The sequence below is a fragment of the Penicillium taxi genome (genome assembly GCF_028828555.1).
Source record: "Penicillium taxi strain IBT 34144 chromosome Unknown utg000006l_segment0_segment0, whole genome shotgun sequence".
NCBI classification, from domain to species: Eukaryota; Fungi; Ascomycota; class Eurotiomycetes; order Eurotiales; family Aspergillaceae; genus Penicillium; species Penicillium taxi.
In genome coordinates, this window is record NW_026643208.1 from 436630 (window position 1) to 458268 (window position 21639).

Sequence of the window (21639 nt, forward strand, 5' to 3'; positions counted from 1 at the left end):
CGTTTGAGAGTTAATTCTCATTTTCCCCTTCCAAATGTTGTGACTTAAGGCGCCCATTTTTGGTCCCCTATCTCTTTCAATGCGATATCTTTCTTCAATGCTAGAGATAAGGTACTTGGACTGCAGTACACGTTTAATGAAATAATCTCATACACTTGAGTGGCTTAAATTCCTGGAGTAAACCCATCCATTCAAACGGTTCCAGCGGCTAGCACATACCCCCCATCAACAACAATAGTCTGTCCATTCAAATACTGATTGACCGCGGCAAAAAGTACAGTACTTGCCATGTCCTCCTCCTTGCCCGGTCTTGCTGCTGGAATTTTCTCTTCATATTTTTCCTTTGCAATAGCACTCTTCTGCTTCTCGTCGCTCTCAGAAGTAGTCATTTCAGAGGAAAAACACCCGGCGCGATACTATTGACCCGAATCTTCAAATTTGATGACATGACCTCATGCGCCAACATCTTCATCAAATGAATTGCCGCTGCCTTGGATGCATTGTACGCAAAATGGTGCTGTGAGACCTTGACGATACCCGAAATAGACGTGATGTTGATAACGGTACTAGACCAACCATGTTCCTGCTCTGAGCCCTGCGAGAGTAGGGGGAGGAAAGCGGTTGTCATGAAGAACAGCTGGGAAGCATTTGTTCGGAACACGTTATCCCATTCTTCCATATCCGCGCCTGCGCCTTCGAAGAGGGATTTGCGGAGCTCCTTGGGGTCATATTGTTCTGTTTTTTGGGCTGTACTAGAGATTCCAGCATTGTTGATCAATATTGAGAGAAATTTCTCACGTTCAGAGATTGTTTGGACTAGGTTGTCGATTGATTCTTTTGAAGTGACATCCCCTGTTATGGGGATTATTTCCCCGGGAATGTCGGCGCTGTATAACTGAGCGACTCGCTCGAGCTTTTCCTTGGTGCGGCCTGTAATATACACTTTTGCTCCATTGACGGCGAGGGCTTGGGCGGCCATTAGGCCAATTCCAGAACCGCCGCCCGTGACTAGGGCCACTATGTTCTGTTAGTATTTTGTTTCATGGAGGGGTGATGATCTAGGCGTTAATACCTTTGCCCTTTACGTTGAAAAGAGAATCCAACTTGAAGTGCTGGTTGCTTTCATTTGCATCCATGATGATATTATCGGATGCAAGTGTTCTTTCAGTAGGCAGTAGTACAAAGTTTGTATGCGCGTATTGATCGTTTTGAAGGTCTGTAATGTAAAGGCAGGTGATTTAAAAAATAAAGAATAGCAAGATTGCCAGTGAAGGCCATTCAGTCTTATAAGGGCAAATCAGTGTATTGTGCAACCTTAAGCTTAGAAATTGACGTAAAACCTCGAATTTGAATCAAGGCCATTGTTGTAGGAATTTTGATAAAGATAACCGGTTTTATTTCGAAATCCAGTTTTTGATCCTTTGCATCACAGATTTCTATGAGACAGCAGTACACTTGTTATTTCAGATTACATAATGATAGATGTAATAACTAGTCTAATCTACGTCAGGTAAAGTGTAAGGGTTTGTTGCCTGGATTTCATTACATAGAGCGCAGTATGTTAACCTGGAGATACGTCACTGGTTCAGTAACTGTCTAGGAGCTACGCTGCTGACAAAAAGATAACAAAATTCTATCATTTTAGTTTAACCTCGACGTTCAGCATAGAGCTAAGCTTTGACCTTTTGCTTCAACAGTTCCTTCAGAGAGTCGGCATCAGCCGCAAATTTGGAAATACTTTCACGCAGTTTTTCAACACTCATGGCATCCTCATTCAAGTCGAAACGAAAGCTTGATTCGTCGTTGAGATAGCTCCGCTTAGGTATATCAAGACTAGCTGCGGCCTGAGAGTCAAGTTTCTTGGGTACCGGATCGGTGGAGTTGTATAACTCTTCCAGTAGACTGGGCGAGATTGTCAGGTAGTCGCATCCAGCTAGCTCGGTAATCTCGCCGGTAGTGCGGAAGGAAGCGCCCATGACGATTGTCTTGTAGTTATGTTTTTTGTAATAATTGAAGATTCCCTGGACCGACTTGACACCGGGGTCTTCTGCGGCAGTATAGTCTCGCTTATGAGCAGCTTTGTACCAATCCAAGATACGGCCCACAAAAGGTGAAACTAAATAAGAACCAGCTTCAGCGGCAGCAATAGCTTGGACCAATGAAAACATGAGGGTCAGATTGCAATTGACCCCATGCTTCGACTGAAGGATGCGAGCGGCCTGTATGCCTTCCCAGGTGGAGGCGATCTTGATCAGGATACGATCTTTGTGGATTCCAATATCCTCATAAAGCTGTAATTTTGAGTAAGCTGCTGCGGAGTAACAACTCTGTGGTCCTAGAGACAAACCTTCAAAATATGCAGGGCCTTGTTGACTGAGGCTTCCGTATCAAATGAAAAGCGCGCATCGACCTCCGTAGAAACTTTACCAGGTATGATTTTTAAAATTTCTTTACCAAACTCAACTAAAAGGCGATCAAGAGCTGAATCAACCTGCTCGTCGAGTGATTTTCCGTGGGTTTTGCCGTATTCAACGGCAGACTCAATAAGCTTAGCATATTCGGCTTTCTTAGAAGCAGCAAGGATCAAAGAGGGATTTGTTGTAGCATCCTGCGGCTTATATCTGTCGATAGCTATTGAATCACATATTAGCACCAGAAAGTGCATTTAATGAGTGAAGAAAGAACTGGTATGAGCACATACTAGCAAAGTCGCCTAATATAGGTTAGCAGTTAACGAACTGATCTCCAAAATTGTAGATATCGAAACCATAAGCTTACCAGAATCGCAGACCACGATGGAGCCAGTTGCCTTGAGCTGTTCAAGGGAGGATGACATGATAAAGTAGGGATTTGTTAACCTTGAAATGGATATAGTGCAGAAATTTAGAATCGCAATGGTTTTATAAGCTAGAAGTCTCCGAATAGGAAACAAGTCACCTGTTTAAACAGGTTTCAGAATCAAGATTTTACATGATGATATGCAATTCGTCACTCAGTACTAAATTATGTCAAGATTCACGTAATGGCCATTGACGGTAGTATGTAGCTCTTATCAGTCCATATAGCAATATGATCTTGACTACGTCATAGATTGAAAGAAATTGCCACACTGACATTTTACCCAGTGAAACTGAGGATGTCTTTTCACGTAGTGTCTGTTCAAAGATCCCGTGTAATTCTTTTCTTTCTCGCTGAATTGCGCAAATGTATTCATATAATTAATCAGTGTAATAGTCAAAACATTTGCAATCTTCAGCTTTTGACTATTACGACCTTGAGAAAAAGCATAATATCTCCGTCGGCTCACGATTGCATTTCGCGGCACTCCAATTCAAAAATTGCACCTGAGATTTGAGAAATTCAACCTAATCTCTGCTAGCTAATAAACCCCTCAAGTACTATCGCAATGTTGAGCAAACGATGGATCTTGAAAAAAAAAAAAAATTGTCGCTTCAGAATGATAAGTGATCGAAAGCTAATAGAGTGACTTTTAATAGTAAAATGGTAAAATCCCTGAAAAGCCCAATGGTGAGCTTATCTTTATTTTGCAACAAGGCTTTCCTCGGCTCTCCCGCGACAAATACAAGTCTGAACGAGATCCATCTACGGATAACTTGACCGGGCGCACTCAACAGAACCTACTAAACTTCAATTTTTCGCCTTCGTGGATGAACTCTCAATCAATGGCTACGACATAATCTACAGGACAGAACGCTAGATTCTACACCTCGTGCCAGTGGGTTTAGCGCAATCATGCACAATCAAACAGACGACCTATATACCTACCTACGGCTACTCCCTATTAAATCCAGAACTCTGGCATTCCCACGGCACACACCCTTTGCGATTGGAAATTTCAATTAGCAGTATCTTATATAAATGATATACCAATTACAGAACCACAAGATCAGCAGATGATACTCACACCGGGTGCGTTTGTTATTTGTGATTTAAGTCTTACAGATATGGATGAATCCAGAAATCCTTCGTTTGAGCTTACTGAACCTTCATTGTCTATGGTATGACGACTTCTACAATCCCCCCCCCCCTTTAAGCGCAAGGGATATAGATGATGCAAAGAGTGAAAGAGTGAGAAGTGAGTGAAAATTGACTTGACAGATTCATTTCATCATGCTAGATACTTACTCAGTCTTATCTCTAGATTCAGGTACCAAACATTCGTGCACATTTCATTCGATAAGGAAGCGTAACAAATTAGACCTAAGCACCCCTAGAGATTATGGAAGAAGAGCGCGGCTCTAGTGAAGCATACCAGCGCGATGATAAGCTTCTGGCTATAGAGCTGGTGAATTTAGCCAGACTAGGTGCCAAAGTCTATGAAATCAGCAATACCCAAGTCGAACATTCGTTTTTCGATGGATTCCGCGTATCATGGTCCACAAATCCGACTTATAAATGCCATATATCTATGAGGTTTAACTTCCTGTCGACAAATTTTACTTGAAGGGTGTGAAAGGCATTCCATTCCATCTGTGCACGAAACCACAACTTCTGTCATCTAGAATAATATTCTTACATCATACTTTAATTGTATTATCAATTTTAATTTATTTTGGTTCTTAACTACATAAAAATGGATCTATCGAATTGCTAATGCTTGTCATACTATATGTAGTCACTTTAGAACTAGAACAGTGATAAGAGGAATGTGGTCCAAAGAGTGGCGTAAGATGAACTGGGAAGCCTTGATATCAGAATTAAGTCATAAGGGGCGAAATTCAAAAACCGGATGTACTATACTACTAGCTTGGAACGAGATCCGCTATATAAGCCATTAGGCACCTTGATAGATGGTAGCTGGTCACTGATCGCAAGCCTTCAATTCATTCGATTTTAATAACAGACTACATTTGCTGCATAGCCTCCCAGCTTTGCAAAATGTCATTTCAGAATCGAAAAACGTTCAAGCTCAATAATGGCGCCCATATTCCTGCTATCGGCCTAGGAACGTGGCAGGATGAAGAAGCACAAGAGGCTGCTGTATTTGCAGCCCTAAAGGCTGGCTATCGCCACATAGATACCGCGAGATGGTAACTTTGAGATTCTCCTATGAAATCGTTTTAAACATTGATCTAACTCAATATATAGCTATGGAACTGAGGAGGCCGTTGGAGAGGCCATTAGGAAGAGTGGTGTGCCGAGGAGCGAAATCTTTGTTACCAGCAAGCTATGGAACAACAGGCACCATCCCGATGATGTTCGTTTAGCATTGGAGGAAACATTGAGCAACCTCGGCCTCGAGTATCTTGATCTTTTCCTAATGCACTGGCCTGTCGCCTTTAAACGTGGGGATGATCTATTTCCTTCGGATAAGGACGGTAACTTGATCACCGAGGAAATTGATTATGTTGACGTGAGTTTTCTTTTACCCTCTGAGATCTTGGACGGAGTAAAATGATTTTCTGACCGAAATAGACTTACAAAGCGATGGAAGCCCTTCAAAAGTCCGGAAAAACCAAGGGTATTGGGATATGCAACTTTTCTCAAAAGGAAGTTGAGCGTCTTCTCGAGAAATCCTCGGTTGTTCCAACCGTTCACCAGATGGAGTTACATCCTTGGTTGCAACAGCGGGACTTTGTGAAGTTTCACAAGGAGAGGGGTATTCACGTCACTCAGTACTCGCCCTTCGGTAACCAAAATGAGATTTATGGTTCCAGTGAAGGCCATGGAAAGCTATTGGATGATGCAACCCTGGTGGAAATCGGAAAGAAGCAAGGCAAAACTCCAAACCAGGTCGCTTTGGGTAAGGTGGCCTTTCTCGAAAGATTCTATACAGCAATTACTGACATACTTCAGCCTGGGGAATCTACCATGGACGCTCAGTCATTCCCAAATCGAAGAATCCACAGAGAATCACTCAAAACTTTGACATTGAATTCGAGCTTGACGAGAGTGATGTCAGAGCGATTGACAAGATTGATAAGAGTCTTCGTTTCAACGATTCGAGCAAGGACTTTGGATATGAGCTCTTCGCAGACCTTGAGGGTAAGAAAAAATAATAGTGCACCAGCAGACGTTTCAAAGCGGTTCGTAGGAGAAAGATACGATAATTGATTACCAATAAGATTCTACCTTATTGGTGATTAGTTCTACCATACAATATCGGAATCTACAGAGTTAACATTCGGAAAAATTGCTACTTTAGTACTGAGTGATCAAACTTGTAAATTCAATGCAAAGCTACCTCCAGTGCGGTTATCTTGGACAATATTCTATTCACACTTTTGTTCCAATATTAAACGGGAAGTAGAAAATTAATATCAACCATATCAAGATGGGCCCCCGAGTTTATTACAAGCCCCCGGGTCCAAGAAAGACATAAGTCTGATTGGGTGTGAGTCAACACACGTACCTCATATCTAATACTTGATCTGGCTGTTGTTACATACATTAGATACGATGGTTGTTTTGATGTCATTATTTGGAACGTAACATTCAAGCTACAGATTTTGTCAGCAATGGCTACCATCTCCAACATGCATGGAGGCCACCCGCTACGTGGCCAACTTCCAACAGATACTCTTGGTCAGCTCAGGAATATCAACGCTGATTCAGATTCTAAAGGAATATGAGTCGGACAGAGAGGACTACGACAACGACTAGCTACAAGATAGCAACGGCGCAGCGTAGTGAAGACGATGGGTAATAGGAATCACAAAACCACGGCTTACCGAGAAGGCGCGGATTAATAGGACTGAAACGAGAGGAGGATTCTACGAAGGGGGCAAGGGGAGCAAAGGAAGTGGGAAATAAAGATGGGACATATTTTCTAAGGAAAATTCATCTAAGCCAATAAACTGCAACTAGCCTTCTGCAATTATTCAGCCATGACAGACCTGTCTTACCAAGACACTACCCTATACTGAAATCTTATTAGCGCCAAAATATATTCAATCACAAGTTGCAGACATCTGCCAGATGGTGCGGGGTACCTTAGGAGCGCCTAACGCCATTTCCTTGGATTCCTGCTCCTCTTAACTTTTTGTAGAGCAAGTTCTTCCCAAAATCAGACGATTCTTCCATAAAGAGAAGCCATCACCACAGAGAATATCCAGTCTAGGCAAATTGATCAATCTGTGAATGATTTGTCTCGCCATGCATCCACGTCTCCCAAAAAGCCAGATCTGAGGCAACGTACTTTTGATAGCCTTGCGCCCAAACAGAAACTGCTTATCAAGTCTATACTAATATTAAGGTCTGAACCCCCATCGACTTGAATATAAACACCGATCCCGGTGTTGTGGACATAAGTGGCTTTTCGGGCTAAGAGTAATGAGAGTGTCAATGAAAAATGTACATCGTATTTAGCCTATGATAATATTAGTCCACTTTGGGGAACTCTCTAGCCATTTCTCATATGATTGAGGCTACTTATCCGTATCCAGGGTATTTTGTCTCCTACTCTTCCCCTCTTTCTGTCCCCGAGTACCTCGGTGCTCTAATTTTTTCGCCTATCCGTTTACCTTTCCTTTGGCTCACATTTTATTGTATGCACATTCAATCTTTACAAATTTGGTTTCATAATGATTATATTGGGCCTTTTTTCGTCATTGAAAGGGCTTCCTGAGCATCATGCTACAACTCTTCGAGGTCCCGTAAGAGCCTAGCGTAGAAATGAACATATTTTCGAACTTCTCCGGGCCTAGCAATAAAAATATCGGCATCAAGTCCGAGACAGGTTACTCCTGGAGATTTTCTGATGTGAATATTTACCCGGGCCAAGTCTTTAAGCCGTAGTACAGCCGGTACAGAATAAATAGAACTTCAAATACCCCGACAGTAATTCACGATATTACAAACAAAAAATTACTAGGTAGTCTCACTGCCATGCTGCTGTACCTACTAAGCCTCCTCGCCCTAGGGGCGACGGTACAAGCCATTCCAACGGCATCATCTCCGACAGTGACTATCCGCAACGGAACCTATGTCGGTGTGTATAGCACGACATATGACCAGGATTTCTTCCTAGGTATGCCATATGCGCAGCAGCCGGTTGGGAACCTCAGATTCACAGTGCCGCAGTCTTTGAATAAGACTTGGAATGGGGCGCGCGATGCGAAGGCGTACTCGGATATTTGTGTTGGATATGGAGTGAGTATTCTCGTTCATACTTCGGAATACGACCTGATTTTGATGTCATAGACGGATCAAATATGGTACCCACAATCGGAAGCATGTCTGACCTTGAATGTTATCCGAGGCTCGTCTGTTAAGAAGGGCGACAAGCTTCCTGTCGGCGTGTGGATTAATCCAGGTGGGTTCTACGAGGGGTCTGGCGCAGACAAGCGCTATAACATGTCTGCGATAGTGGAAAACTCGTACAGAATCGGTTAGTTCATTGATCAAGTCCGAAGGTACCAATCTGACATCCATGAATCAACCAGGCAAGCCATTCATTGCTGTCACTCTCAATTATAGACTCTCAGCCTGGGGATTCATAAGCTCAAATGAAGTGTCCGGGAGTGGAAACACAAACCTAGGCTTAAGAGACCAGCGACTAGCACTGCAATGGATTCAAGAGAATATTGCCTTCTTCGGCGGCGATCCTGAAAAAGTTACCATCTGGGGCGAGTCGGCGGGTGCAATATCAGTCGGCTATCACTTGACAGCATACGGAGGTCGCGACGATAAGCTATTCCGAGCTGCTATCATGCAATCAGGGAGCTCTACCTATGAATCCACATCTAACTATATCACTTTCCAGTCGATGTATGATGAGCTCGTGTCAAACGTTGGCTGTACAAATGTCATCGACACTCTACAGTGTTTACGTGAGGTGCCGTTTCAAACTCTCAATTCTGTTCTGAATGGAACCGATGGTTCGCCCGACTATAAATTTTTGCCTGTTGTGGACGGTGACTTGGTGCAGAAATATGGGAGCATACAGCTTAACAACCATGAGTTTGTCAAGGTTCCCATCATCGCTGGTAGCAACACGGATGAGGGGACATCTTTTGGTCCGGTAGGGATTAATACCACTGAGCAGTGGTACAAATGGCTCACTGGTATGGTAGCCTCCTCACAATCTTCTCTTCTGGTACTGACTTGACTAGGTGGAGGATTTAACTTCCTAATGCCGCCATTTGTGGCGGAGAAGATCCTCCAGCTATACCCCGATGACCCATCCCAAGGAATTCCAAAATTCCTAGGGTCCGCACGAGTGCCCTCCAAAGGCTACCAATGGCGGCGCACATCTGCCTTTGCAGGCGACTTCTATATGCATGCAAATCGACGACGCCAATGCGAAGTATGGTCAGAAACATCCACGCCAGCCTACTGTTACCGGTTCAACGTGCACTCAGCTGACACGCCGATTATTAATGGGGCGACACATTTTGAAGATGTGGCCTTTGTATTTCACAACATTGACGGTCTGGGATATCACTACGGGAAGCCGTTTGATGGCGTACCGCAGTCGTATATCGACCTTAGTGAGATGATGACTAGTATGTGGGCATCTTTTATCCATGATTTGGACCCTAATTCTGCGGCAAATCACTCAGTGATATGGGAGGCTTATGAGAAAGAGAAGCCTCGTGATCTTTTATTTGATGCTAATACTACGAGTCGTATGGAGGCTGATACGTGGCGGAAGGAGGGGATTGATTATATCAATTCTGCTGCGTTGGCATTTTGGCAATAGCTGGATTTCTCTCTGTGTATAGAGAATTAATCCATTACCTAGGTATCTGTGTACTGTGATCTGGTTCAACAGCAGCAATGCCCCAAACGAGTGAGAGGAAATTAGGAGAGGAAATGAGGACTATTATAGAACCATGCACGGGGAGCTACAAAGATACATGACGCTAAACTGGAATAGCTAGTGCTAAACTTGAAATGACCTAAATGTATCGGTTCAATATAGACCAAGCCATAGTCTCACCCATTACGGGCGATGTGACTAGCAGACTTTGAGGGGAGGCGCCCTCTGGGGACATAAGTAGTATGACCATGTGTTACAGTCAACTCTCGTGGGCTGCACACCCTCTGAGGCTTGGATTTTTTCTTGCACACACCCAATGTGTGCAGCTCGTGAGATGATTATATAATATATACATGAAGCTTTTCCTATTTGGGTTTAAATCCCATCTCCATCAATGTCTTCTGTCTCTTCCCATCTACCTCAAGCTTCTTGAAAGCTTTGGTTAAAGCCTCAATTGATGACATATTCTCCTCTGTGCATCCCTCTCTATGAGCAGCCCATAGTGATAGATCTGATAGATGTCGTAGAATTACCGCATCAGAAGGAATCTCTGGTCTTGGCCCAAATATATATTCCTCGTCAGGATCAGGTAGATCATCGTCGATATCCTCACCACTGAAGTCAAACATAATATCTTCTAATTCTGGCTCTGCGGTATCAATATTTTCATCTGATAGGCTGAGAAACTCATTAAATGGTAATATTTCATCCGCATCTGGTTGAAATGCAAGCTTTTCAACAACCTGATTATAAAGAGGCTTTAATTCAAGATCCAGTGGGTTACTTTCTATCTGATCGTGATCAGTCAGATCTTGATTAGATGGTCGGCACCCGGGAACAACAGTACTCTTGATATAGTAGTTCTGAATAGTCTCATTACTGACCTTTGTTCGCCACGCTTGTGTTAACCACCGTACTGTGTAGTTTAGACTCATGCGTTCACGTGGATCGATACCACGGTCTAGCATACCTATCATCTAATATATCCAGCTCTTGCGATAATAATGCTTGAGGTTTTGGATAATACCCTGATCAAGGGGCTGGTAGATAGATGTAGCGTTCGCTGGGAAGAAGACTATCCTTATATTAGACGGCGGTGGCGCCTTTTCAAGAGCTACAAGATGTGCACTGAAATTATCTATTAACAGAAGTACACGTCTTTGCCTACCGATCCGTAGGTAAAAAGTATGTAACCATTGTTCCATAATTTCGTGTCGCATCCAAGCCTTCTTATTGTGACGCCACTTACATCCAATAGAAGCCATATTAACACCCCTTAATGCATGAGGTGTCTTTGCAGTTCCAATAATCCAGAGAGGTAATCGATCCGAACCAGTCGCATTCGATGCTACGACAATAGTTATCCTAGTCTTGTCTCTTTTCTGGCCAGGTCGACCTTCAGATGCAAGCCCACCATTAGGCATACGACGCCAGTAAAGACCAGTCTCATCCATATTATAGATATCTTCAGGTGCATATTCATCACAGATAATCTGGATCGCTTTCATCTCATGATGTATCGAGTCTGGGACCGAGGCAGCTTCACCATGGAAGGTATGCCATCTGATTGAATATCGACGTTTAAAGCCAGTCAACCAGCCATCACTAAATGCAGGCATAGTCTGATCTTTGTACATCGGCATCTTCTTCCAATATTCTGCAGCTTTAAGCCGAATCAGAGGTCCAGTCATAGGAAACCCCTTCTCTGTATGACGTCGTTGCCACTGAAATAAAGCCTCATCTAACAGCGGCCAGTGTGCGGTAGACTTTCTTGATTTAGTCCCAGCTTCGCTATTATCTAGGTAGTTATATTGAGATGAAAGGGTTCGAGAAACTGTCGTACGATCGACTATTCGGCCGAATTTCTCTTGAAACCATGCAGCACAAGCTTTCTGGGTAGGCTTAGGACGTGTATCAAATGCAAAGATACGTAAGGCTTTTCTCTGAGCATCAGATATAGTCGCATTTGATCGTTTTGGATAGGGTAATTTCGCTGAAAGGGCGACCGAAGATCGGATCGAAGGGGTGGAGGGGAGCGACGGCGACGGCGAGGTAGAATCCTGCATTGTGATTGGACAGATATGCTGAGTAAGCGAACAGAAGGGGAAAAAAAAGTGTGCAGACCATAGATGGTGCAGCCCACGAGAGTTTTATATGTAAGAGTGGGGCAAAACTAGTCTAGACAGGAAAAAAGTGTGTCGCTGACAAATGTGTGCAACTCACGGGTGTGCAGGCCATGAGAGTTGACTGTATCAATCTCTATCTAGATATTTGTCGGTACACCGGTGGGTATAGCAACTCGATAAAGTTGATAAGAGGCTAACTCCCACTTCTGACACCTATCACAGGAAACGCTTTACGCCCCTATGATATCTATGTGTCCTTTGAAGTAGTTGTAAAGTCTGAGTTTCATTCTTAGTTTGCTATCTATTATAAAGTATCAATTTGATCACATGACTGCTTTGTTCCATATTCTAACAGTTCCACGAGCAAAAGCAGCCAGGGGGTGAGCACTAATACAGAAGAGGAATGCCATAAATTAGCATGGGGAATCCGGTACATAGGTAATTAGTCCTACTGAGAAATAGGTTTTTCAAGAAATTTCTGTTCAAATCATAATTCAAAACTAAACAAGAACGACTATTTAAAACAAAAAGCATAAGATAAATTCTACTGTCGTTGTGATTCCAAAAATTTCCCTTGAGATTCTTGGCTCAATGCCATATCTCATATTCCTCCTTCCTCCACATTCCCATGAGGGAGTGTGGAGGGTCAAGCGATATCCATGGACTGATTGCCCGGGGATTCAGTTCCGTGCGGTAGCACTTGAATTTTCCAAGGGATTTGTGATTCCGATTGCAGCTAGAGTGCCCGGCTCCAGTGCGTGGGATATCCATATGGGCTCCTTCTGGGTTGTGTCCATGGGTAAGATGCCAGGTGGCAGTAGCTTGATTTGGGTTGAAAGACTGATCTCCTTGGCTATGAAAGAGATGCGATGTTTTGCACTCGCTACCGTCGAGTCAATTCTAAAATGTGCCATAAATGGCGGCGCGGGGTTGCGGTGAGCACAAGAGCTCAAGTATCCAGGGCGTTTGACGAGCGAAAGCATCGCCGGGGCAAAAGAGAGAAAAAGAAAATCCAGAACTGTAATCCATTTACGATGGAACGGAATGACAGATCTTCGGCAAAAGATCATTTACGCAGGAAGTCCATTGGGCATGTGGGAAATAGCCTGGCCGGCCTCGAGATGACGGTATGTCAAGCCGAGGGTGTAGAGCTCTTGAAGACTGGCATTGACTTTCTCGTGCATGGTGATGTCCTGGGGGCTGATGCGGGCAAGATCTTCAAGCAGGCGCGAGCGGCACTTGTAGTAGTTCTGCTCGGCATTCTGCAGACGCTGGCCGTGCTGGGCGATGGGCGACTTGACGGATGATCCGGACCGGGAATGGACGGAGCCAGTGCGCTTCATGACTGGAGCCGGGGTAGGGCCGGTGACTCCTCCCTTTCTACGGCGACCGGACTCCTTTCTCTTTGGAGCAACGCTGGTCGGCGAGGCCTCCGGTGAGCTGTGGCGCTCGGATGAGGCATAATCGTGCACGCGACGCATGTGGTCGTACAGGTTCCATCTACGCGGGAATCCATATCCAGGGACAGATCGTTCACATCCCTCCCAGAGGCAGAGGTGAGGGTTGTCGCCGTGACCATGCAAACCATGGGCTTCACGCTCGTGACGGAAGAGACATGCGTTAGATGAGAAACGTAGCTGGGCATCCATGCAGACTGGAACCTTGCAGCGGTAGGGCTTCAGGTGGGAATCCAGATATTTGCTACCGAGTGGGTTAGATTTCTTCTATTTTGCTGATTTGTTGATATGTGCAGGAACTTACTGGTAAGCGCATTTTTGCGTAGTGGGTGGGTGACTGCATGGCTTCTCTCCATTGGCATAAGGACAGTAGTATTTACCATCGCTGTGCGTTGACAGGGAGTAGTAGTGGTGCTCTCGCGGGTTGCGAGCCTCCGCCCCGTCTTTGGATTTCTGGCGAGAGTTATCCCGGACTGGAAGAGGGGGAAAAACTCCTCTGCCTTGACATGGGACACATTCTGCACAGCTGCTCGACGAGATGGCTTAGAGGGTCTAATAGTTCTGTTGACATCCTTCTCGCTCAAAGGTGTGCTAGGGAACATAGGTTCCGCTGGGTTAAGTCCGATTGGCGAGGTGAGGTAAGAGTCATCGGATGCCATGAACGAAGGGAAACCTGCGTGAGAGCAAGAAGAAGTAACGGACATGTCATTGCTGGCTTCAGTCAGAGGTGGTGAGACCGGAACGGTCTGGAAAATGCTTGATGAGAGTTGATCCAAAGTAGTTCCGGGGTAGTGGCCATCAGGCATCATGGTATTCCAGGGCTCGTGGGAAGCCATCAACTGACCATCTTCAGTATGTGAACTGTGTGCGACAGAAAGACAATCATCGGGTGTTGTTGCTTGCACTCCACACACATCATTATCCATGGAGGATAGATCCACAAAAGAATAAAAGTCCCGGGGCAATTCATTATGATCATGCATGTCAGGGACTGCTGGGAAGTCCACACCTGTGTACATAACATCATTTGGTCCGACCGTGGAGGCCATCATTGGTTGAGACATTGAGAAAGAGAGCATGTGCACCTGGGGAGAATCCTTGGAAATGGCCTGCTCAAGTGAATCTGTTGTGTTCATGTTCCAGTCTTTAATATCCTGTGGAGTTCCATGGGAAAGGGTTGAGCATAAAGATAAAGCGTCATGGTTTGACAATTCATCATCCTGGAGAGATCTTGAAGCCATATTTGACATTCCTTGCATCATGGAAATATGTCTAGGCTGAGAATAAGAAAGAGCTATCCGCTCGGGCTCATTGCTGATCCTGGGAGACATTGTGTGTTGGTGTGAAGAGTCTGTAAAGCATTGTCAGGTTAGTTAATCTACATCTTGCAAATGATAATTGAAAAAGCAAATAAATCAAGCTCCAAGATCCATAAGTTCCAGACCTGTGTCATGTTAGCCCGTCAACCATATGTATTTGTGGGATCTGCTGAACGAACCGAAAAGCTTTCTAGAGTTATAATAATCCAAGGTCGACGAGAAAGGAGTCCCGGGGTCAAAGAGTTGTGAGTTGTATTTCCTGGGGTGCAGTGATAATCCTATTGCGGGTGTAGTTCGTGTCGAAAGGGAGCCAGGTGAGTACGACGGAAGAAAGATCAGAAAGCTACAAGACGACCATAGGTCATCCATCGAGGGTCCAGGTGAGGGGAAAGCAGACAGTCCTTAGGATCGAGACAGATGTAAAATTCAAGGCCATTGTGTATACGCAGATCCTATATGGCAGTTTCGAGTAAAAGTGGTTCCAGCAGGATTGCTTCGGATTCCAGGCCGGTAAATGAGCAGCATAAACTCAAAATTGTTCCTTGTTCCTGGGAATGTGTTCCTCATAATGAATCCACGTAACGGAAAAAGTAAAAGAAATGGCCACAAGTTGTATATTCCAGGAAGACTTCATCATTTGTCCAAGGTTTGCATAAGGCCGAGTTAATTAAGGTACCATGAAGGGGTTCCAGGGAATGAATCCATCCGCGACTCCCAGGTTTGAAGAGTGGGAATCCAGGGACAGTAAAGCAAATCCAGGAAAAGTCATCCAGCGGCATTATTCAGAGTGTGCAACATAAACAGCACTCCGAAGAGTCCATTTACTTAGTGACCGGCACTGAGTAAGTTTCCAGGCAGTAAGAAAAGCAAGCATCAATCAATTCTTACTGTCGTGACAAGGTTGCCATTACGGTGAGGTGTGCTCCAGGCGTCCATTAGGCCTGGGATAGGCTTGTTGATATGTCGAAAGATCCAGGGAAAGATTCAAAGTACAGGTCCGGTAGGGCAAGAGAAGAACGCATAGGAGACAACAAAAAGAAAAAATGGGAAGGGCTACCTGGTGAGTGCCGAAGTATAAGCAGACTAAAGAAAAGCCTGGAAAACAACAAAGCAAATCCTGTCCCGGGAATGGGGAATAAAGTATATGGCAGAAATCCTTGGGAAATAAGATAACCAGGGAAGTAATATCTTGCTGAGACAAAACGTTGTCTTGAAATCCTGTCGTTTGGGTATGAAGAGCAATTTGTATATGATAAGAGGAGAAAGGAGTAAGAAGTGGCTGTGGTTTAGATGGTGTAGAAGAGGAAAGAAAGTAATCGGAAGGAGGGGGGGGGGATCAGCGGCCTTTTTAGGGGGAAAAGGAAGAGTGCGCTCAGGGAAGAGGGGCATGCTCTAAACTAAAACAATGGTGTGTGGCATATTCAAATAGTGCAGGAATAAGTTGCCCTGTTGGCACCATCGATGGCCAGTGCTTGAGACTGGAGGTGATATCGTATTCGGACACGGTCTGAGAGTGGACACTCCTGAGTGGTCAAATTAGTATAGATTAGTAGCGGTGAGACGGGTCAGCGTCTGTTGACCTTGGCACGGCATATTAATCATTATAATTGGTGGACTAATCAAGGCTGATCCTGTAGAATGATGTCGATTTCGGACGATCGGCATTCATCTTCGTGTGCTGACGACCATTGAATGGTGGATATGAGCCCACGTCGGAGAGCTGCGGAACATGACCATATGCACCTGAGAGAAGAGGGGACAGGACAACACAGAGCAACAGCAGATAATGTACAAGGAGTTGAGGTCCAGCTCAGTCGAGACGAGTCTACGAACTAGAAAACTACAAGGGTTTGGAATTCAAAACAAAATAAGAGAAGCATTTCATTTTCATTTTCTATTTGACGAGGGTACGGGCCGGAGCAAGACCCACGTTGGGCAGCCGTTGGGCATACATTCCTAGAACTGAGGTCAGCCCATAATCCTTGTCTCAAAATTGGATCAAAGTAAATCAAAATTGGAAAAATTCAGAAAAGAGTAAGATGGTAAATTTTGTCGTTCAGCAATCCGAAGATCTTCAGTTGAACTATGCTTTTGGTAGGTTTATTCATCAGGGAAGATGACTTGATGAGAAGTCGAGGGCAAAAAGGATATTTGGAACGGGGCTGCTTACCTGCTGGATATGGTTAGTTGAGTTGATAATCGTGGTAAAAATAAGTAAGAAAATGGTAAATTGGAAGTGGTTGGTGAGTTGTAAAATGAACAAGGGAGAAGAGTTGGAAAAGAAAATTAAATTAAGAGGTGGATTTTGTGTGGAAGGTCATGTGATTTATTTGCCCTGTTTGTTCTATCCGCCGTCTCCACCTTATCTATTTACGATGATGATCAACAGGAATACTTCGTACTGAGGACAGCAAAACAAGACACCATGAACTGGACTGGAGGGCAATTACGTCGTCACTCCGGCCCACAAGATACATTGTCCAAATATCAACGTCAGAACTTTGCGAAATCTCGGAGGTCGGTCTATGAGAGACTATCCACTCCGTTTCACAGGCCATCCCAACTTCCTGAAATTTCCTTGGAACAAGAACAAGATCATGGCGATATGGTTGTTTTGAAGCGCCGACTTCTCCAAACCCCTGATTGGGCATCTGTCTCCGCTGCTCATCCACTAGATATTTCGTTCGCCCAGGAAGAGGAATTAGAGCAATTTGGGAAGCGAAGAAGATTGAATGCCATTGATCGAAAACGCCTGGCAGTGACACATGATAATCAGCCCATATCAGGTCTCTTCCAGTCTCGACAGAGAACGAATTTCTCCGAGGAGAGGATCGCTAATACCAACCACATCAAAATACGTATCAACGGACATCTTACCAAGCCACACTCGGAGGACAGTCCAGAAATAACTACCCATCCATCTTCCCAGACAATGCTTCTTGATCATGAGGAATCTTCCATGCCTTGTACACCGCGTCGGGGTAGTGACAAAAGCAAAACGCAAGATCCATGGACACAGCGCACTAACCGCCTTTCACTCCAACTAAATTACAGTCATGCACCACTTAGCTTGCAAAACCTACTAAGAATCCAAGCCCAACCATCTGCAGCAGAAAAACCCGATGCAGTCGCTCAGTACCTTTCTCAAACCGACTGTTCAACAAGATTAATGTCAAACAGCCCTTCCCATAACCACCAAATGAAATCAGGCCAGTTTGTGTCTTCAGCCCTTGACTCTTCATCCATGGCCGATGCATCACAGCCAAACTCCTGGTACTTTCAAATTGACGAACAGAATCCTGAAGAGCAAACAGAACCCGACACTCTGAAATCTGTGTCACCTGACCGAGAAACACTGCTACTTGAATCACCCACAACACTCAATTTCGAGACGATGTCTTACTTAGAACCTACTAGCTGGCTTCCACAACCACAGCAGCGCCAACCTTTGAGCAGTCTTCATACCTGTGTTCAAGATGGGCCTCGGGGCCTCTCGTCTGACGAGCCCATTTATCCGAGTCCATTCAGCTCACTTTTGAACAAGACAGCAATTGCACGCCCACCCAGTCATGCAGCTGTCAAAATCTTTAGTCAGATTCTCAGTTGAGATCCCTGGATGATATTCAATAGTGATAGATTGGTTTGCATTATGGCCCATACACTAAGCTATGATATTGATTGATGGGCCTCTGAATACAAATTAATAATGTATAATCATCATACGATTTTCAGTGCTTCCAATTATATCAGTGATTGCGCTTTCTTTGGCGTCATTCATGGAATCCGCTATAACTTTGCACAGCTCATTCTGCTCTACCAGATTTTTCATAAAAGCCTCCACTGTAGCTCCAGTGATCGGCTGTTTGACTTCTTCTCGCAGCATGGTGTCTAAACCTGACCACATCGTTGATACCGGCTGCGCGACAGTCTAGTAGCAGTGTCTGTGCCAAATTAATGACCGACTTCCGGACAAATAGATCTGCCTAACCGAAGGTCGCCTCGCCCACGAACAGCCGGCTCTATGCTTGAGTTCTGACTGTTTCTCGAGCTTGTGAAACCGTCCCTCCTCAAGTCTCTGTTCGTTAAGCGCCAGGCGTTCATCTTCGGATAACTCACTATTGTATAGATGAGAAGCTCAGTCTCCTAAGGTGTAAAGAGATGATCACTCGACTACGTCTTTAGTCAGCGGTACCATTTCCCGTAGTTAGTTGATGAAGGTGTAGACATGATTTAGAATATTTCGGCATTGTTGTACATTTTGAAAATATCTGACTTCAACACATGTCCAGCCAATGTGGACCGTCCTTCCGTGTCTCCCCGACACTATCATGGTAGCTTGGAATACGGCCATCCTTTCTCTCTTGTTGCTTGGAATGCGGTCAGCTCTTCTCTCATGGTTGTTAGATGATTTGCTTCTAGAACCTGTTCAAATCCAGTCATTTCATAGGTAAGAGGTGTACATAATAATTTGTCAAAGGCCCGATTCCATTTATAGTTAGTCTATTTTAGTCAGCATTGGAATCCCACAATGGGATTCCTCCATTCTACAATCTATACACATACACTCTTTGGTACGCATACTGCGTTCTCATTTGCCCACTAGAATCCACTATTCCTTGGTAGTCGACCTCCATTTGACATAATTAAAGCATCACGTGAAGATAGCGATTATCCGAGATCCATTCGATCGTCATTTCATGACAGCCAACTTCAGATTCACGTTCTAACCTCACAAAAATGCTGTGTTTCATCCCGATATTGGCATGCATTACCGCGACTGCCGTTTCCGCATCCATTCCCACCCACAACAATGCAGATCAAATACAGCTCCCACTCGTGATCTGGCACGGCCTCGGTGACGACTTCCAGCGCGATGGCCTACAAGAGCTAGTCGAGCTAGTAGAAACCACCAATCCAGGCACATACGTGCATCTCATCCACCTCGCCGACACAGGCAGTTCTGATCGCCAACAGACTTTCTTCGGTAATGTAACCGAGCAAATGGAAAATGTCTGTGGCCAGCTAGCCGCAGACCCGATCCTCAGCACTGCACCAGCCGTCAACGCGCTAGGATTCTCACAAGGCGGCCAGTTTCTCCGCGGCTATATCGAGCGTTGCAATAACCCACCAGTTTACAACCTCGTCACGTACGGTAGCCAGCATAACGGTATCTCCGAGTTCCAATCCTGCAAACTTGGCGACTGGTTCTGCAACTCCGCTGAGGCCCTGCTGCGGTCAGGCACGTGGGCCGATTTTGTGCAGTCGCACATTGTGCCTGCGCAGTACTTCCGTGACCCGGAGGAGCTGGACCAATATTTGGAGCATAGCAATTTCCTAGCTGACATCAACAATGAGCGAGCGATCAAGAATGAAGCGTATAAGAAGCGGCTAGCGTCGCTGAACAAGTTTGTCATGTACATGTTTGAGAATGACACCGTCGCTGTGCCGAAGGAGAGTGCTCACTTTGCCGAGATCAATGCCACCGAGGGATCCGTTACGCCATTGAAGGACAGGCTAATCTACAAGGAGGATTGGCTAGGACTGAAGAGCCTCGATGAGCGGGGCAAGCTTGATTTCCGCACTGTCCCTGGTGAGCATATGCGATTGGAAGACGATCAGTTGAAGAGCACCTTCAAAGAGTTCTTTTCTCCTGTTGATAGTGTGATTGTTTCTCATTCTCCGGGCCTGTTGATGCAAGAACCCGTTGTTTAAGATGTACTTCATGTATGTTATTTCATTATATAACGGCTGTATCTATATTCGAATAGCTTGTCTTTCGGCTGACTTGTCATGCTTATATCACTTTCAATATACATCCAAGACTCTAGTGTGCACACCTAGATATTTTCAAGCTTTGGAGTCACGCATTTCCTATAACCTTGAAACATTGAAATCTTAGAACATGGAAAGAGGTCAACTGCTTATTAGCCTCAGGCTTTCTGAGTTCAAGCAACTTGCATTACTTCCTCTATGCTCTAAATAATGCACTGTCCTCGCAACATATATGTAAATACAACCATGGATATAGGTTTCCAAAGTTCCAATGTTGTTCCAAGGATTTGAACCTAATCTACCTACCTCGTGGATATTGATCCTTGGTGAGCTCTCTATGGGTTCAGTATATCGCCGCAAGAACTGAATCACTCTCTAAATTTGTGTGCTACTGACCGGGTTGATGATACGCATAGCTGACTTGACAAGAAGTGGACTAGCTGTTTCAATTTCGTAAGCAGAACAAACATACGGTCCTTGTGGTGCTGTTAAGCTACCTAGGTAATTATATTCATAGATCGGTGATAGAGATGTTAAAATGCAAATGACCGCAAATTTTAGGACTTGCGGTTGCGGTTGTGGTTGCGGTCACTGACTAATTTGCGGACGGATCGCAAATTTAAAGACTTGCGGTTGCGATCATTTGCGATTTTGCGATTTTTTGCGATCAATGGACCGCAGATCGCTTAACATCTCTAAGATTCTGATTCTAATTTTGATTCTGATTCAGTGATTAATATCGAAGCCTTCCGACTCATCCTCTCTCGCTTGACTTTTCTCTTCAATACGACTACTTAAGGATCTATATTCAAAGAGATGTTAAGCGATCTGCGGTCATTGACTGCAGATCGCAAAAAATCGCAAAAAATCGCAAAATCGCAAAATCGCAAAATCGCAAATGACCGCGCGACCGCAAGTCCTGAGATTTGCGATCCGTCCGCAAATTAGCCAGTGACCGCGACCACAACCACAAGTCCTAAAATTGCGATCTGACCGCAAATTAGTCAGTGACCGCAACCGCAACCGCAACCGCAAGTCCTAAAATTTGCGGTCATTTGCAGTTTAACATCTCTATTCAAATAATTAAATAATATGGGATTTGCTACTATCACTGAGCCCTAACTTTCCACTCCCATATCTCCTCACCTTTTCTCTCTCTTCCTGAGTAGGTGAGCCACACCGTAACTTCCAATTCCCCATATTATATACTGTCAAAGGCCCGATTCCATTTACAATTAGTC

The 21639-nt window shown here is 44.6% G+C and overlaps 10 protein-coding genes across 10 annotated transcripts; 4 read left to right on the forward strand and 6 right to left on the reverse strand.

Moving 5' to 3' along the window:
• Window positions 1-191: 191 nt before the first annotated feature.
• Window positions 192-1136, reverse strand: N7495_009295 (SDR family NAD(P)-dependent oxidoreductase; the record flags this gene model as incomplete). The annotated part of the gene is made up of 3 exons (XM_057211946.1): window positions 192-374; window positions 425-1017; window positions 1073-1136. The coding sequence occupies 3 exons, from the start codon at window positions 1134-1136 to the stop codon at window positions 192-194; spliced, it is 840 nt and encodes a 279-aa protein (XP_057058809.1).
• A 534-nt stretch (window positions 1137-1670) lies between these two features.
• On the reverse strand, window positions 1671-2836 carry N7495_009296 (transaldolase; the record flags this gene model as incomplete). Its single annotated transcript, XM_057211947.1, has 4 exons — window positions 1671-2291; window positions 2348-2631; window positions 2702-2713; window positions 2779-2836. The coding sequence occupies 4 exons, from the start codon at window positions 2834-2836 to the stop codon at window positions 1671-1673; spliced, it is 975 nt and encodes a 324-aa protein (XP_057058810.1).
• A 2063-nt stretch (window positions 2837-4899) lies between these two features.
• N7495_009297 (aldo/keto reductase) lies at window positions 4900-6020 on the forward strand (the record flags this gene model as incomplete). The annotated part of the gene is made up of 4 exons (XM_057211948.1): window positions 4900-5051; window positions 5110-5374; window positions 5437-5764; window positions 5818-6020. The coding sequence occupies 4 exons, from the start codon at window positions 4900-4902 to the stop codon at window positions 6018-6020; spliced, it is 948 nt and encodes a 315-aa protein (XP_057058811.1).
• Window positions 6021-7848: 1828 nt separating this feature from the next.
• Window positions 7849-9664, forward strand: N7495_009298 (uncharacterized protein; the record flags this gene model as incomplete). The annotated part of the gene is made up of 4 exons (XM_057211949.1): window positions 7849-8112; window positions 8164-8350; window positions 8406-9026; window positions 9075-9664. 4 exons carry the CDS (start codon window positions 7849-7851, stop codon window positions 9662-9664), a joined length of 1662 nt encoding a protein of 553 aa, XP_057058812.1.
• Window positions 9665-10089: 425 nt separating this feature from the next.
• On the reverse strand, window positions 10090-10659 carry N7495_009299 (DDE-domain-containing protein; the record flags this gene model as incomplete). Its single annotated transcript, XM_057211950.1, has 1 exon — window positions 10090-10659. The coding sequence occupies one exon, from the start codon at window positions 10657-10659 to the stop codon at window positions 10090-10092; it is 570 nt and encodes a 189-aa protein (XP_057058813.1).
• A 42-nt stretch (window positions 10660-10701) lies between these two features.
• Window positions 10702-11790, reverse strand: N7495_009300 (uncharacterized protein; the record flags this gene model as incomplete). The annotated part of the gene is made up of 1 exon (XM_057211951.1): window positions 10702-11790. The coding sequence occupies one exon, from the start codon at window positions 11788-11790 to the stop codon at window positions 10702-10704; it is 1089 nt and encodes a 362-aa protein (XP_057058814.1).
• Window positions 11791-12530: 740 nt separating this feature from the next.
• Window positions 12531-12833, reverse strand: N7495_009301 (uncharacterized protein; the record flags this gene model as incomplete). The annotated part of the gene is made up of 1 exon (XM_057211952.1): window positions 12531-12833. One exon carries the CDS (start codon window positions 12831-12833, stop codon window positions 12531-12533), a length of 303 nt encoding a protein of 100 aa, XP_057058815.1.
• An 87-nt stretch (window positions 12834-12920) lies between these two features.
• N7495_009302 (putative C2H2 finger domain protein) lies at window positions 12921-14638 on the reverse strand (the record flags this gene model as incomplete). The annotated part of the gene is made up of 3 exons (XM_057211953.1): window positions 12921-13551; window positions 13612-13760; window positions 13814-14638. The coding sequence occupies 3 exons, from the start codon at window positions 14636-14638 to the stop codon at window positions 12921-12923; spliced, it is 1605 nt and encodes a 534-aa protein (XP_057058816.1).
• Window positions 14639-17051: 2413 nt separating this feature from the next.
• On the forward strand, window positions 17052-18233 carry N7495_009303 (uncharacterized protein; the record flags this gene model as incomplete). Its single annotated transcript, XM_057211954.1, has 1 exon — window positions 17052-18233. One exon carries the CDS (start codon window positions 17052-17054, stop codon window positions 18231-18233), a length of 1182 nt encoding a protein of 393 aa, XP_057058817.1.
• Window positions 18234-19363: 1130 nt separating this feature from the next.
• On the forward strand, window positions 19364-20338 carry N7495_009304 (palmitoyl-protein thioesterase family protein; the record flags this gene model as incomplete). Its single annotated transcript, XM_057211955.1, has 1 exon — window positions 19364-20338. The coding sequence occupies one exon, from the start codon at window positions 19364-19366 to the stop codon at window positions 20336-20338; it is 975 nt and encodes a 324-aa protein (XP_057058818.1).
• Window positions 20339-21639: the final 1301 nt, after the last annotated feature.